This window comes from Garra rufa, chromosome 7 (assembly GCF_049309525.1).
Source record: "Garra rufa chromosome 7, GarRuf1.0, whole genome shotgun sequence".
NCBI classification, from domain to species: domain Eukaryota; kingdom Metazoa; phylum Chordata; class Actinopteri; order Cypriniformes; family Cyprinidae; genus Garra; species Garra rufa.
The window spans coordinates 17,325,264-17,340,742 of record NC_133367.1 but is presented as its reverse complement, the minus strand read 5'-3'; the positions used below and the strand labels follow the sequence as shown (position 1 = coordinate 17,340,742).

At 38.8% G+C, this 15,479-nt stretch overlaps 1 protein-coding gene across 1 annotated transcript; it reads left to right on the top strand.

Moving 5' to 3' along the window:
* The first annotated feature begins 13,933 nt into the window (after window positions 1–13,933).
* Window positions 13,934–15,253, top strand: LOC141338870 (SLAM family member 9-like). The gene is made up of 4 exons (XM_073844487.1): window positions 13,934–14,036; window positions 14,437–14,754; window positions 14,901–15,179; window positions 15,240–15,253. Exons 1-4 carry the CDS (start codon window positions 13,934–13,936, stop codon window positions 15,251–15,253), a joined length of 714 nt encoding a protein of 237 aa, XP_073700588.1.
* Window positions 15,254–15,479: the final 226 nt, after the last annotated feature.

Sequence of the window (15,479 nt, the reverse complement as noted above, 5' to 3'; positions counted from 1 at the left end):
TCAATTTCTCTGTTAAAGTCAGCTCATGGTTGAGCCAGTGATGTCATTGTCCAGCTCAGTTCAGTTGTGTCGATGGCTGTCCAGGTGACAAGGTCTTCGCAGGGGATCTGTCTCTAGGGCACATCTAGTTGTCATGGTCTCAGCTGACATTCAGAGAGGTTGTGGTTGTCTCTAGGTTCTGATCCATCCTCTGCTCTGGATCTGGTTAGTTTTAAGCAGAAACATGTTAAGACATTGATTACATATTCTGATCATAATGATAATTTTGCAGTTATGCATGTTGATTCAGAGTTGGGATCATGATCTGAACGTTCTTGCAGGGGTTGTTGTCATCACAGGTGTTAGGGTCACCTAAAATCTTCACAATGTTAAATCCAAATGTTAGTGAGGTTGTAAAAACTGAAATGAAGATAACTGGCATAATTCAAAGTTATATTACACATAAAGAGGGACCCACTCTTTACATTTTACTTATAAAACCGAATATGTGTCATATTTTCAGTTCAAGAAGTCTGCAATAAAGTGCATAATAAAGCTTTTCCTATTCTAATTGATGTTTAGGAGAGAGGTATCATACTCATGTGCGGTGCCAAATAGTTAGTGATACAGTCTCTTGGAATATTAGCCATATATGTAATAATTCATAATTCACAGTATCATATGTTCAAAATGAAAAAGTTGTGGTTGCCACTGAGTGGTTGTCACAGGACTTTCATACAAAAAACAAAAAAACAAAAAAACAAAAAAAAAACGGTATAAAAACTGTAAAAGGAACCTATTCTGTAAGAAAGATTCTACAGCATTGTTCATTTTGAATTGCTAAACACTTGTCAAACACTTTGTCACCTTAAAAATGTAAACATGCCACAAATGTGACACACACATAGCTCATATCAACTACACACACAAAAAAAAGTCTGGCTAGAGCCCAGTATACAGTAGGCCTATGCAAAATGAAAAGCAGGAGTCATGAACCAAAGACAAATTGTTCTCTACATGTTCACTGAAAGACTATGTTGATGTTCACTAAATTCATGAACCTAACTGAACATAATGTACAGTATAATACAAACACAGATTAAGTATATAGAATCCAAATCAGTTAAATTAACTGAATGTTATAAGAAACTGAATGCAGAATGCAAGCCTATGAGCCTAAGCAATTCTAAGCCTATGCAAAATGTTGATTTCAGATCAGTCTTAAAAATACGTATAAGTCGTAAAATCACTTAAACACAAGACAAAGCATCTCTGTTCTTTTTTTTTTTTTTTTTCATATTAAGTAATCACTCAGAAAATAAATAATTTGACTAGGAACAATAGTAAACTACAGATTAATTAACAAGACTTGTCAATAAAAACATAATGGACTTCGCAATTATTGTTTGCTTTAGGTATAGGCTAGCCTACCGCTAATTGTGACCCTGGACCACAAAACCAGTCTTAAGTCGCTGTGGTATATTTGTAGCAATAGCCAAAAATACATTGTATGGGTCAAAATGATAGATTTTTCTTTTATGTCAAAAATCATTAGGAAATTAAGTAAAGATCATGTTCCATAAAGATTTTTTGTAAAATTCTAACTGTAAACCTATCGAAATGTAATTTTTGATTAGTAATATGCATTAAGAACTTCATTTGGACAACTTTAAAGGTGATTTTCTCAGTATTTAGATTTTTTTGCACCTTTAGATTCCAGATTTTTAAATAGATGTATCTCGGCCAAATATTGTCCTATCCTAACAAACCATACATCAATAGAAAGCTTATTTATTTATGTATACATCTCAGTTTTGTAAAATTCAACCTTATGACTGGTTTTGTGGACCAGGGTCACAATTTTAACTATTTGTTAATTAGAACACAAATGACAGCACACTACAGACACAATGATATACAGTGATATAGAAAAGAAAATACTTACAGTTTTACTTAAATTCGTTGAGGAGTTTGATCATCCATTGAAATGATTGTCCCATGTTAACGTGGGCGTGGTTTGTGAGCGTGAACTGGGAACATGTTAAACTTGTTTAAAACTGCATAAAATACGCAGGAACGGATACCGTGAAATTAAAGCGCTTTATTATGCATACCAAATGTATAAAACTGGTGAAACACGTTTTTTAATCTATGATGGAATATCGCATGTGACGAATCTGTCGCCGTCTAGCATCTGCTTAGCCTGGACAAATCCAGACCCTAATCTATTAAGATTATGGGTCTGGGATCGAGCAATGAAAACTGCCTAACTCGAGGGGTGGCACCAAGCATGCATTTGAAACACTAACTGCACGCAATTGGATAACGCCACGACCAATCACAACAATACACGCTTAGCTACCAGCAGAGCTAAATGATGTTTCATTAACAAATTTCGGGAGAAGCGCGTCAGATGCTTAGCGTAAACATCACAAGTCAATCAGCGCCATAGGTTTAAATACAGCTGACTCACCTCAATTCACTCGATGGTTTATCAGTAAACCTCCACCACCCCATCTCTTCACTCCGAGTTCTCGCTACTCCTATTGGGGGGTAACGTACTCTGGGTTCGGGCCACTCCCGAGCTTGGAGCCCTTCACCGGACAGCACGCCAAACATGCACTACTATTCTCCGGCTAATTATATGTAAGCGTGAACTCGTGAACTGATAGATTAAACTCTTGCCGTATCCAGTCGTCAAAACAGCAAAAACGTCCTTCTTGCAAAGGAACGATTCGAGTTTTCGGTTTTCTGTTCCTCTTTTATATGGAAAGCCAAGTCTAACTCGTTCATTGTAGCGGCCAAAGCCGTTTCAAACAACTTGTTGTTCATCTGTAGCGACAGCGATCTTTCAAAGTTTACTATATGATTCGGACGTCGCAGTGCTGTCATCATCAGTTTAGCTCGCCTCTGGCCCGCCTACATCAGATACACCGATTTGATTGGTTCCCACAATTGCTTACGTATTGCAGTAACCTGCATCATTGCTCGATGCCAGAGTGTCTTGCAGAGACAATAGGCTTGTTTGAGATGAGCAAAATCTGCGCAGAATCGATCACCGGTGATCAACGCAAGATGCATGCCGGTTAGAAAAGTGTCCGAGTTACGTCCGACTTGCTCTGACATCGTGCTGACGTGTGCCAAAAAACTCTCGCGATGGCGAGGCGGCTGTGTCGGATTGAGCAGTCGGGCACAGTAGCTTTTCACCGACTGCGCTGAGCAAAAGCATGATGGGAAACGACTGGCTGACGACACAGCTTAAAGCTCATTGGTCCAAACAACTGTGATGTTGCGTTCTTTTCTAAAATGTTTCATTTTTTTAATCTAATATCATTTGGTTATGTGTTTAAATTATGCATGGATATTCCCAAACACTATGACAGTGCGATCTCTGTGTGTGATTTGTGATTGTTGTCATATTACTATAAAAATATAAAATACACGTTTGTACTAAAGTAAAAATGGATGATAAATACGCCTTTCGTATGGAATTAAAAAGCAGGCACTTTGAGTGTTTTGTTCATCGTATTTATTTTAATATAAAAGCAACAGAACTGGCTACTATGTACATGATGGTGGATAAGACAGTGGAGTGTGTGAGCGCGGAGGAAAGCCCCGCCCACTCTACCACTGCTGAAGGTGAGCTGCTGCTGGAATCTGTGGACTTAAAGTGGTCATCGGATGCAAAACTAACTTTTACATGTTGTTTGAACCAAGGTTATTTTCATAAACAAAAACTGAAACTAAGACAAAAACGATTGATCAGAAAACATTTTCGTGAACTGAAATAAAATAAAAATGCCAAAATAAATGAAAAACTAAAACGAAACGAAACTAACAACTTTTATTGAAAAACCAACTGAAATAAAATAATAATTATCAAAAATAAATATTTGTTTTAGTAATCATTACGTTCTCACCCCATGGCGGAAAAATAATAAAGACTGCGACCTGAACAGCACCCGCATTAAATCTAAGCTACTGCATCAGTTTTAGGCAAAATTGTTTATTTTTTATGTAACATCAATTAAACCAATATACTAGAGTTGATTAATCGTTAAAAGATCGTGATTCAAACACCCACGCAATCTCATTTCTAAATGATAACGATTCCCCATGTCTATTAAATAGAACATTCAAATCTGTATTTGCACTGCCGCTGACACAGAGAGAGCAGTCATCATGTTTAGGTAAGAAACAGCTTCACAAACAGTCTTTTTAAATACCCAGTCATTCATGTTATCACAGTAATACTGGAATTAAAGGTCATAGTTTGGATATAAACATTGATGTCTATGGTAGAGATCAAAATAGAGCACGTTTCGCCACTAGTTGGAAATAAGTAACTGTTAATTTTTTTTTTTTTTTTGTCAATAAATAGATTCATTCAAAAATGCTAATTCATCCAGTAAATGAGCGAGTCATTTATTTATTCAAACCACTTTTTCATAAATGTAATATAAAAAAAATTGTGTATTAAATAGATTATATTTTAAATATATTATGTATTAAATGTTTAATAAAAAATCTAAAACTGAAACTAAACTATAGAAAAACTAAATAGAAATGTGTTCACAAAATAAAAGTGAAAATTGTTAATGAAACTACTAAAAACTAAACCAAATTGTATTGCAAATTTGAAAACTATATATTTTTTTATGATCAACATTTTATTGTCTTTTCAAACAAACAAACAAACAAACAAACAAACAAACAAGGAAAGGGAAGCAACAGACATATCAATAATTTTACAATCCAAAAAAAAAAAAAAAAAAAAAAAAACACCTTATATGGTCATTCCTTTATGTAATCTAAAATGTTGGAAGCAAAACATTGCCATGCATCAATGGTACTAGGTTTAGCATTGTTAATTTGTGCTATTGTACATTCACAAGTCACTATTTTAAGGAGGCTATGAATCCAAAATGTTTTTGCACACATGTGTGGAGTATACCAATTTTGTATGATTGCCTTCTCTGCGGCTGTAAAACCAGCAAACAACATTTTCTTCTTTAGTGTACACAGGAGTTAGAATCGTCATTGAGAAGACATAAACCAGGATTAGACACATAATCAACTTGTAGTAAAAAGGACAAAACAGAATTTACATGAGACCATAGGCTGACAATAACTGGACAATCCCAAAACATGTGGAGAAAAGTACCTGAAGATACAGTGTTACAGATATGACTACTATGTTGTAGTTCGATTGCAGCTTCATTTTAAACCTCTTATAAGGAGTTATGTATGCTAAATGGATGACTTTGTAATGGATAAGACGATGAGCCAAGTTTTTAGAAGTTAAGATTAGATTGGACCACACCCTGTCCCAGTCAACCGATAAGTCAAAATCTGTTAGTTCACGATTCCAGATAAATTTAATAGAAAGAGGCTTTGCAACGTGATCATTAAGTTTACAATATATTAAAGAAACAGATGGCCGACCAGAGGGTGGTGCGATCTAATCCCACATAGGATGAGAGGAAATAGGGGATGCCCAAGGAACGCCATAGGCTTTGAGAGCAGAAGGTAACTGAAAGAAGACAAAATATGATGATGCTGGTAAACAAAACTTAGTTCTTAGTTCTTGAAATGAGCAGAGTCCCTGGTTGTCATACAAGTCACTGCATATATTTATGCCCAATGTAGACCAAGAGGGCTGGACAAATGGCCGATTTCCGCATAAGAAATTAAAGTTATGCCATAGGGGTGTGTTGTTACAAAATTTGAAAGGTCCTCCCATCAAACGTCCCACCCTTTTCCAGATCCTAATAGAATTGGCCACAATCGGGCCAAATTTGTATTTATCCAAATTTGAAAATTATATTAAAATAAAATGAATTTAAAAAAGCAAAACTACAATAACCTTGGTTTGAACATTAATGTGTGTTGGCAATTTGTGTACACAACTACCCTACAATAATAAAAATCCACCCAGTGGTATTTTTTTAATCTTTAAAAGTAATATCCCCTTTTGAAAATCAGGTTATTCTCAGCTTCTTGTCGGTGTGATGGCACACCGACAGAGGCCGCTCCCACGGTAGTTAATTGACATGAGCGCCTTACCTTAAACCCACCCTTACCGAGCTGAAACAATCTGACTCCGATCGCCATTGTGTTGACTCAGGTGCAGAGGAAGATAAGAATGTCTCAGATTGAGCGATTGATGTGTTCTGTTGTTGGATGCAATATTGAACATAGCAGTCGTCATTTACTCCTGACATCTGAGCTGCTGAAAATGCAGAAGATAACATTACTTTTGTTTTTAAAAGGAAAGCGCCGATCCCGATCTACATATGCATCTATGTTCATGTGAATCTTTCCTGATGCAGCTTCACCCACAGCAGAAGTGAGTGTAAAGGTGCGTTCACACCGGACGCGAATGAAGCGGCAAGCGCGAGTGATTTACATGTTAAGTCAATGCAAAGACGCGAATAGCCATCCTGCGGCGCGAAACGCGCGAATGAGGCGGCGCGAAACGCGCGAATAGCGCGAATGGCGCGGCGCGCATTGAGCGTTTCAAGCGATTGCCGCGCCATTCGCGCGAGTTCAAAAATCTGAACTTCGGCGGAATTCCGCGCCGCGGTAACCAATCAGGAGCTTGCTCTAGTAGTGACGGAGGCAGAAATCCGAAACAACAATGGCGGACAAAATCACCGTTGCTGTCTGTGGTTCCTCGGAGCTGTACAATACATCTTTGGACTTTTGTAGAAACAGGAATAAAAGGGATCTTGCTAGGAATAAAGTGAGTGAAGAGGTCGGACAATCTGGTTAGTTTTAAAAAACGCTCTTTACTCAATTTAACCTACATATACATACATATTGAGACTACAAGCAAGCTAAAGCTGGCAAATTGAGCTCATTCACCTATTTTACAACTACTTTCCCGCTGACGAGTGGCAGAAGCCCCTCCCTTGACGCGAATTCGCATCTGTTGTGAAGAAAATGTCACGCGCGAATGACGCGAATTTTACCGCGCGAATGGCGCGAGTAAACTCAAATGTTCAAGCGTTCAACTACGCGCGAATAGCGCGTTTTTTCCGCGCAAGTCGCGTCCGGTGTGAACGCACCATAAGGGTTTCTTATGCCTATTTGCAAATGGCCTTTCTTAATAATGTGCTTGTTGGCAAGTTTCACAGCTAAATGCGGCTAAAGGCAGCTAAATCCGGCTAGTAAACATTACTGCTCATCCATCCCAGGCAGAGAGGTGCGGGCCGAGCAGAGTTCATTTGCATTTAAAGGACCATGCAATAAAATTAGTTTATTTTTTGCAGAGCTCATTTTGAAAAGGTAAAAGAGTGTTTTTTTCACACAACTATTGAGAATTTTTAACCAAAGTATATTATAGACTTTTCATTAAGACCCTAAAGATTCGTAAGAACTTGTAAAAAAGGGGCATCCGATGACCCCTTTAACAGACTATTATTTAGATCTATATGTGGACATGCCCGTTCGTCTCACACCATCATCTGTCCTTCCCCTGTCCGCTGTGCTCCTGGGGGTGGGGGGGTTAGAAACGGTGTGTACTGCCTAAACACACCAGATCACGACTCCTTATTATCCCCTTGATCATCTTGAACCCCCCGATCATCCTGCTAATGGTAGCCCATCAGCTCACCCTCAGCCCTCAGGTCGTGTGATCTGCCAGTCTCCATGAAGGCTCCCTTAACTCCACCTCCGGCCTCTGACTCCAGGACTCCACCTCGGCCTGTCGACCCAGCAGCTCCATCATGGCTCCTAGTTCCCTCATCTCCACTGTGAGCCATCACCCCATCAGCTCCGCCGGGCTCCCTCGTCCCTCTGGCTCTGCCTTGGTCAGTCGTCGACCATCCGCCACCTCGGGCATCCATCCCTCCGGCTCTGCCAGGCTCCTCCTTCCCTCTGGCTCCGGCTCCGCCCTGGTCAGTCGTTGACCATCCGCCACCTCGGACATCCATCCCTCCGGCTCTGCCAGGCTCCTCCTTCCCTCTGACTCTGCCAGGCTCCTCCTTCCCTCGGGCTCCGGCTCCGCCCTGGTCAGTCGTCGACCATCCGCCACCTCGGACATCCATCCCTCCAGCTCTGCCAGGCTCCTCCTTCCCTCTGGCTCCACCTCTGTTGCTCTGGCTCCACCGCGGCCTTTCAGATCCCCACCCTCGCTTCAGTCGCCAGAACCATTGGCTCTGCCTTGGCCTTGAGGTTCCTCACTACCAACTCCACCACCTTCGGTCAATCTCCTTCAGAGTGGTCAGCCCTTCCTCCACCATGGCTCCTCCCTCCGTCGGCTCTACCGTGGGTCGCCTTTATGGCTGTGGCCTGGGTCCCACCTGACTTCTCCTGCTCCAAGTCCCCTGGCTCCTCCCTCCGTCTGATCCACCTTGGCTTCTCATGTCTCTGTCCTGGTTTCTCCCTCCATCTAATCTGCCTTGGCTCCTCATGTCTCCGTCCTGGCTCCGTCTGATCCACCCTGGACTCCATGTGCATGACTGACAGTGGGGAGGTTTAAATGAATCAACATTTAACCTGGTAAAAACATGTACTAAATGTTTTCTGTGTTATATTTAATCTGCAATAACAATGTGAACTTTTATAAACATCTGTTTGGCCATTAACTTTTAAATGCATCATTATGCCAAAAATATGAGCAGAGTCCTGCGCATAAAGACCCACAACTGACATATGAAATATAGGAGGATCAAACTCTGCATCACACTGTCAGGGGAGGATTCACACACTGCATTGACAGTTCTACTGTGTTTTCATCACATTGTGTTATGATATAACTTTGGAAGGAAATGTCTTGCATTTCTGTTTTGTTCTGTTTGTGCTGGTGGAACCTGACTGGTACGTTTTTATTATATATAATTTTTTTTTCCATCTCAGAGTAATAAAGTAGACAAACAAAAAAGGGTAGAAAAACTGTTGCTGTGGCGGTAAACTTTAGGTGCTAAAATATGTTTAATATTTTATGTTAAAGTTCAATATGAAATAATTATCATGTATTTGTTTAATTAATGATGAACACTGATTATCCTCTAAAACAGATACCTTTAAAACAACTGAAATTTTGCAGATGTGTTGCACTTTAAAGTTTAAGAATTAAGCTTCAATCTAGATTAAACTTTTGTTCAAAAATAAACAGACTTACATTTAAACAAATCATGTATCTCCATTACTTTAAAGTAATCTGCTTAAGGAAATCACAAAAGTTGTTGCTGTATTTGGAAACATGTTTTGCATTGTTTATGATTTTAATGCACTAAATAGACTGAAATGTTTAGTATGAATATCCACTGTATTACTGTGTGTTACTGTGCTTCTTTAAAATGGACATTTGTGAAATTAATAATAATAATTATAATTCTTCTGGTAGAAGACATTGTGGCATTAGGGTATTATGAAAAGGGTGTAGGATTACAAATTTATAAAAGGTTAAACATAGATTCCAATATAACTGCCTAAACAGAAAAGTAATGGATATTGTGATTTCTAAGAGCAGACAAACCAGACCCTGAGACAGGAACCTTATGTCTTTAAGCAGTTCCTGAACATCTGGCAGGTTTCTCTTATTAAGTGTGAAATCTAAGCTCAAAGTACAACTGTGTCCTTTTGTTTATTCCCTTTGCATTTGAATGCTAAATAGATCAAAGCCGGGAAAATCCTACTAGGCTGACTATCTGTACTGCATTTGCATGCTTTGTTTAGATTGACTCCACCTCTATGTTTTCCTCTCCCCCTGGAAAGGTATATAAACTGTTATGTATATGCCTTAGTAGACGAATTTTGATGACTGCAGCGAACGAACAGCTAGGATCTCAATAAAGAGAAACTTCTGCTTCAAGATATCCAAAACGTCTCCTGGTCTCTGAGAAAAGTTCACAACAGTTTTGGTGCCGTGACCCGGATAGAGCTTCTTACCAGACATCGTTCCCGACTGAAATCCAGAACCTTTTTTCAGCTCAACAACGATTTTGTGAGTATAACTCTATCCAAAAGAAACACTAAAGACCAGTACATATAGTAATCCTCTGCGCCGCCAGAGAAGTGTTAACAAACAAGCTGCAGGGTTTGGTTAGCAAACTAGTTTATCCTCTGTTTATTCAGGGAAGGTTAACTACAGCTATTACAGTTTAGTTAACTAAGTTACCCTCTAAAGTTGTTCTTTTAGAGAAGAGTTGTTTATCCTCTGTTCACCCAGGGAAGTTTAGCATTACGTGCTTATATCTGTTATCCTCTGTTTTAAGCAGGGAAGTTTAGCCTTAAAATGCTAAAATTTGTTATCCTCTGTTTTGGCAGAGAAGTTTAGCATTAAGTGCTAGTAGTTTGTGTTGTCCTCTGTTAGTTCAGGGAAGGTTAACAATAGTTGATCTGTGTTAACAAGCGTACCCTCTGTTGATCAGAGAAGTTTCAGTGTTGTAATTGCGTGGTAGCAAAGAAACTTGAAAAATGGTTAGAAAGAATGCTAGGCTAATTCCAACCACAGAGAAAGGTGGACTAGCTACGCCATTATGGACAGACGATGAGTTTAAATCATTGTTAGGAGAGCATATGGACTCAATAGTGACTGAGTCAGTAAAATTTGATTTGACAAAGAAATTTGGTATTGATCCAGATAAAGTTTGGTCAATTGAAGAATGTAAAAAGGTACTCGGAACATGTATCCGAAAGAAAAACCTAAAAGGCATTATCTGCTGCCACAGAGAATTTACACTATCATTAGCACAAGAACAAGCTCAGTGTATCACTAAGTTGAAAGAACAAAACCAACAGCTGCACACTAGATTGTCCCGTTTCACTAAAAAGGTGGGCTATAACCAGGCCTTAACCAAAAGTGATTCAAAAGACCAACAGTCAGATGAAAGCTATCCTGACTTACAGTCTTCATGTAGACCAGAAGACAGTGGCAATACTGTAACAATGGAGAAAGATGCAGTGAATTCAGTGAAGGTATGTGGTGCTAGGAGAAGATCTCAGGGAATTGAGAAAATTGAAGGTGTTTCTCCAAACTCTTCTGTTGTCCCAGTACAAATGGTTGCCAAAGCGCTAAGACCTAAAGACATAGAGAGATTGTCCCAGAGCTTACCTTCAGCACGCACACATTTTTCAGAATTTAGAAGAACATTGAACAGCAAAATGCGTCTTTATGACATGTCGTTAGCAGAAGTCACACAGCTGATGTCACAAATTCTAACTGAATCTGAATTCAACAGTTTTGAGTCTGCTGTTACTTCTGAACTACAACATGCCAATAAATGCGATTTGAGAGAAGGTGTTTTAAAAATTCTAAAGAATATCATAGGACCCAAAACAGACTGGTCCAGAATCACTAACTGTGTGCAAAAGAAGGATGAAACTGTAAGTGAGTACACTGAAAGGTTTTGTCAGTCAGCTGCAGCATACAGTGGAATAGCTGACACTCCAGAGAAGGTGCTAGATGATAAAGGACCACTAGCTCGTACATGGTTTGATGGCCTTTTAATTGAATATAGAAATGCACTGCCTTTCTTAGATCTCACATGGTCCAATAGAACCCTGCAAAGCAACTTGGACAGGTTAGCTACTTGGGAAAGAAACTCTGATGTTAAAGCCAGAGTAAAGATTGCAGCAGCTTCCTTTAAGTTGAAAACAGAGAACCGACAGGAAAGTAAATGTCCTAGGAGAGAGGGTAGTTGTCATTACTGCGGTAAACCTGGACACTTGATGAAAGAATGCAGGAAAAACAAAAAATACGTAAAAGAAATGAACAATGTAAATCAGCTTTTACACAGTCTGCTAGCAATGCTAAAACAGCACCTCCCCACTACACCAAACTCACTGGGCAGCTTGCTGAGGTGCTAACCGTTAAGGCTGTGAATTCTTAATTACCCCAGTAATCTACAACAAAGATGAAAGACTCTTTGTTAACACAACAAAGGGAAGTTGAATATCACTCCCCCCAAACTTGGGGACACTTGGTTAAGAACACTCACAGCCATACCAGAATATTTTATTCAGTAACCCATCCTCTGTTATGATGTCTACCAGGACTGATGTTTAATTAGAGGACTGAAATGTAGTGATTGCATTGTTTTGGAAATACATGTATTTTTGTTCTGCATTAGGAACTTATGTCTCACACTATACAGTGTGCACAACACTTAAAGGGACAGATTAGGACACACAAACCAGTGAGGAGCCCAGGAAAGAACCGAAGTGCAATAAGCCTCGGGGGCCAATCCTGCGGTGAACATTTCCTCATAGGTTTTTCCCCATTAGTACTTTCAATCCCCACCTCACTGGTCTATTAGGTGTCAAATTAAGATTAGGTTAAGAAGAATAAACACTATACGATCACTAGAATTTTAATGTAATAAATAAAACCACTATACGATCAACAGAAGTCTAAAAATGTCTATGCATGAATACTGCTGGTCTGCTGTTTCTTTGTTTTCTTGTGTTTCAGGTGTGTATGCCAAGTCATCTTCATAAGAGAAACCCTGGTGTGAAGCATCACTTCAGACATCCATGAACAAGCTTCATGAGGACAAAGAGTCATCTGAGTGAATCTACGTGGGAAACGGACTACAGAAAACAGACAGCTTCACAGCTATTCAGGCGCCATAGACTTCAAGACTTCCACTCTTACGCTACATGATTTTCTGTGACATCATGTAGTTTGTACGACATTTTATGTGTCAACAGTTATGGTTCTGAAAAGAACTATTACACCTACGTAAATCTAGGACAAGACACAGAATAAGTTGTATGTGCCTGTAACTTTTTCAAGTTACATGACTGCAAGATGGGGCTTATGTTAACCAACGTAGGCTATAGAATGGACTTATGAAAGTTTCAGAGAATCACATGAGAGAACTTCAGTCATCCATCAACACAATCAAGATTGCCATTCTAGTAATCACCATGAACATCGCAACAAAATCCAACAAGACATTCTTGATCTTTCAGCAAAATTACACCAGATGACTGAAAATAGTTCTTCATGGTTTGGAAACTTGTTAGGGAAACCCTGGCTGTGGATCAAGGAAATAGTTTCTGCTATTGATTCTCCTACTGGTGTACTATCTATGCGTCCACAGTATCAAGTGTTTCATTCAGCAAATGACCCATGACCATCACAAGGAAATTACTGGTCCAACCAGAAAAGACCTTAACGGGCCCTAGCTGCATGTTGGTTTCTGTGTCAACATGCCGTTACAAACAATCACCACAGAGCAAGTACTATGTGCCTGTAACAATTAAACAATTAAAGGTTACAAGAACGAACTTTTAAATGTTTAAATTTGTATTATGTGAGAGTTATTAGAACTCTCAAAGAGGGGATTGTAGGATTACAAATTTATAAAAGGTTAAACATAGATTCCAATATAACTGCCTAAACAGAAAAGTAATGGATATTGTGATTTCTAAGAGCAGACAAACCAGACCCTGAGACAGGAACCTTATGTCTTTAAGCAGTTCCTGAACATCTGGCAGGTTTCTCTTATTAAGTGTGAAATCTAAGCTCAAAGTACAACTGTGTCCTTTTGTTTATTCCCTTTGCATTTGAATGCTAAATAGATCAAAGCCGGGAAAATCCTACTAGGCTGACTATCTGTACTGCATTTGCATGCTTTGTTTAGATTGACTCCACCTCTATGTTTTCCTCTCCCCCTGGAAAGGTATATAAACTGTTATGTATATGCCTTAGTAGACGAATTTTGATGACTGCAGCGAACGAACAGCTAGGATCTCAATAAAGAGAAACTTCTGCTTCAAGATATCCAAAACGTCTCCTGGTCTCTGAGAAAAGTTCACAACAAGGGTCCTCAAGGTTGTTAAAGCTGCAGTGTTCAATGTGTTCTTAACATTCTTGGAGAGTGTTATTTTTTAAAAGTAATCCATTACAATATTCTGTACATTAGTAACTTTTTATGTAATGTAAGGCATAAAGTTACATTTTTGGTACCTGTAAAGGTCCTTTCACACCAAGAGTGCAATGAGTAAGCATCAGACTGAAGGAAGTGCCTCTTCCCTTAACACACTCTCAATTTCACTCAACTTGGGTTTAGGAGAACTGGCAGTCAATAAACGGTACAAAAGTAACCTGTGTTACATATTTGAAAAAGTAACTAAAGTAAGTTACTGTAAATTTAGTAAGTTAGCTGTAAATTTAAAAGTAATGTGTTACTTTAGTTGAAGAAAGTGGTCTGATTAGTTCTCATATGGTGCCTTGTTCAGAAGTTACGCTGCCATATTACTCCATTATTTGACACTTTAAATATATTATCAATCAATCTTCTGCTGGTGTCTGCTTGATACTGTCTCTCTTTAATGGTAGCAGTGTATAAAGACAGTTGATATTGTATTTTTCTTTATCTGCAAGAGCTACCATACTTATATCAGACAGAAAGTTTCTGCTAGTCGGTCAAAAAGGAAATGGAATATGTTTTGCTTATTAATTACAGTGATCTGTTTTATTTAAATATGTTTATTCTCCAGGTGTGTTTGGTGAGTCAGTGTCAGTGATTGAGGGAAATTCTGTCACTCTAAACACTGGTGTTACTGAAATACATGAAGATGAAGACATACTGTGGATGTTTGGAGCTGAAAACTCTCTCATAGCTGAAATCGGCAGAGAGAAACGAATCTTCTCCACATATGATGGTCCTGATGGGAGATTCAGAGACAGACTGAAGCTGAATCATCAAACTGGATCTCTGACCATCACAAACATCAAAACTGAACACACTGGACTCTATCAACTAGATGTGATTGGTGTTAAATGGTCATCGAAAACATTCATTGTTTCTATCTATGGTGAATATAAATCATTTGTCCTGTCTTTTACATATTCTTATTTTATAATTTGTGGTAATGGATCATATAAACACTCAGCACACTTAAAATGAAATAAAACTGTCCTAATGTATCCATATTTCAGTTTACTGTCTCATATTTTGCAGCTCGTCTGCCTGTTCCTAACATTACCAGAAACTGTTCATCATCATCATCATTTTGTTCACTGCTGTGTTCAGTGTTGAATGTGGGTCATGTGACTCTCTCCTGGTACAAAGGAAACCGTTTATTGTCCAGCATCAGTGCATCTGATCTCAGCATCAGTCTCTCTCTACCTCTGGAGGTGGAATATCAGGATAAAAACACCTACAGCTGTGTGATCAACAATCCCATCAGCAACCAGACCAGACATCTGGACATCAGTAAACTCTGTCATACATGTGCAGGTATGGCAGTAGTGATTATCAGTGTTTATCTGTTGAGCTGTTCTATGTCTATTGTTGTAGATCAGACTCAATAATTTACATTAATGTCCGTCTTTTACTCTCCTTCACATCCTGCAGTCTTATATTCTCTGATAGTGCCAATCTTTGTTGCTGCTGCTGAATCTCTGTTGATTGTCACTGGACTTGGGATTTTCAAAAATCTACTGTATTACTATATGCTTTTTTTTTTTTTTTTTTGCTTCTTTATAATTTACATTTTTGAAGTTATTATAGTAATTATTGTTGCTTCTTGTGGTGGAA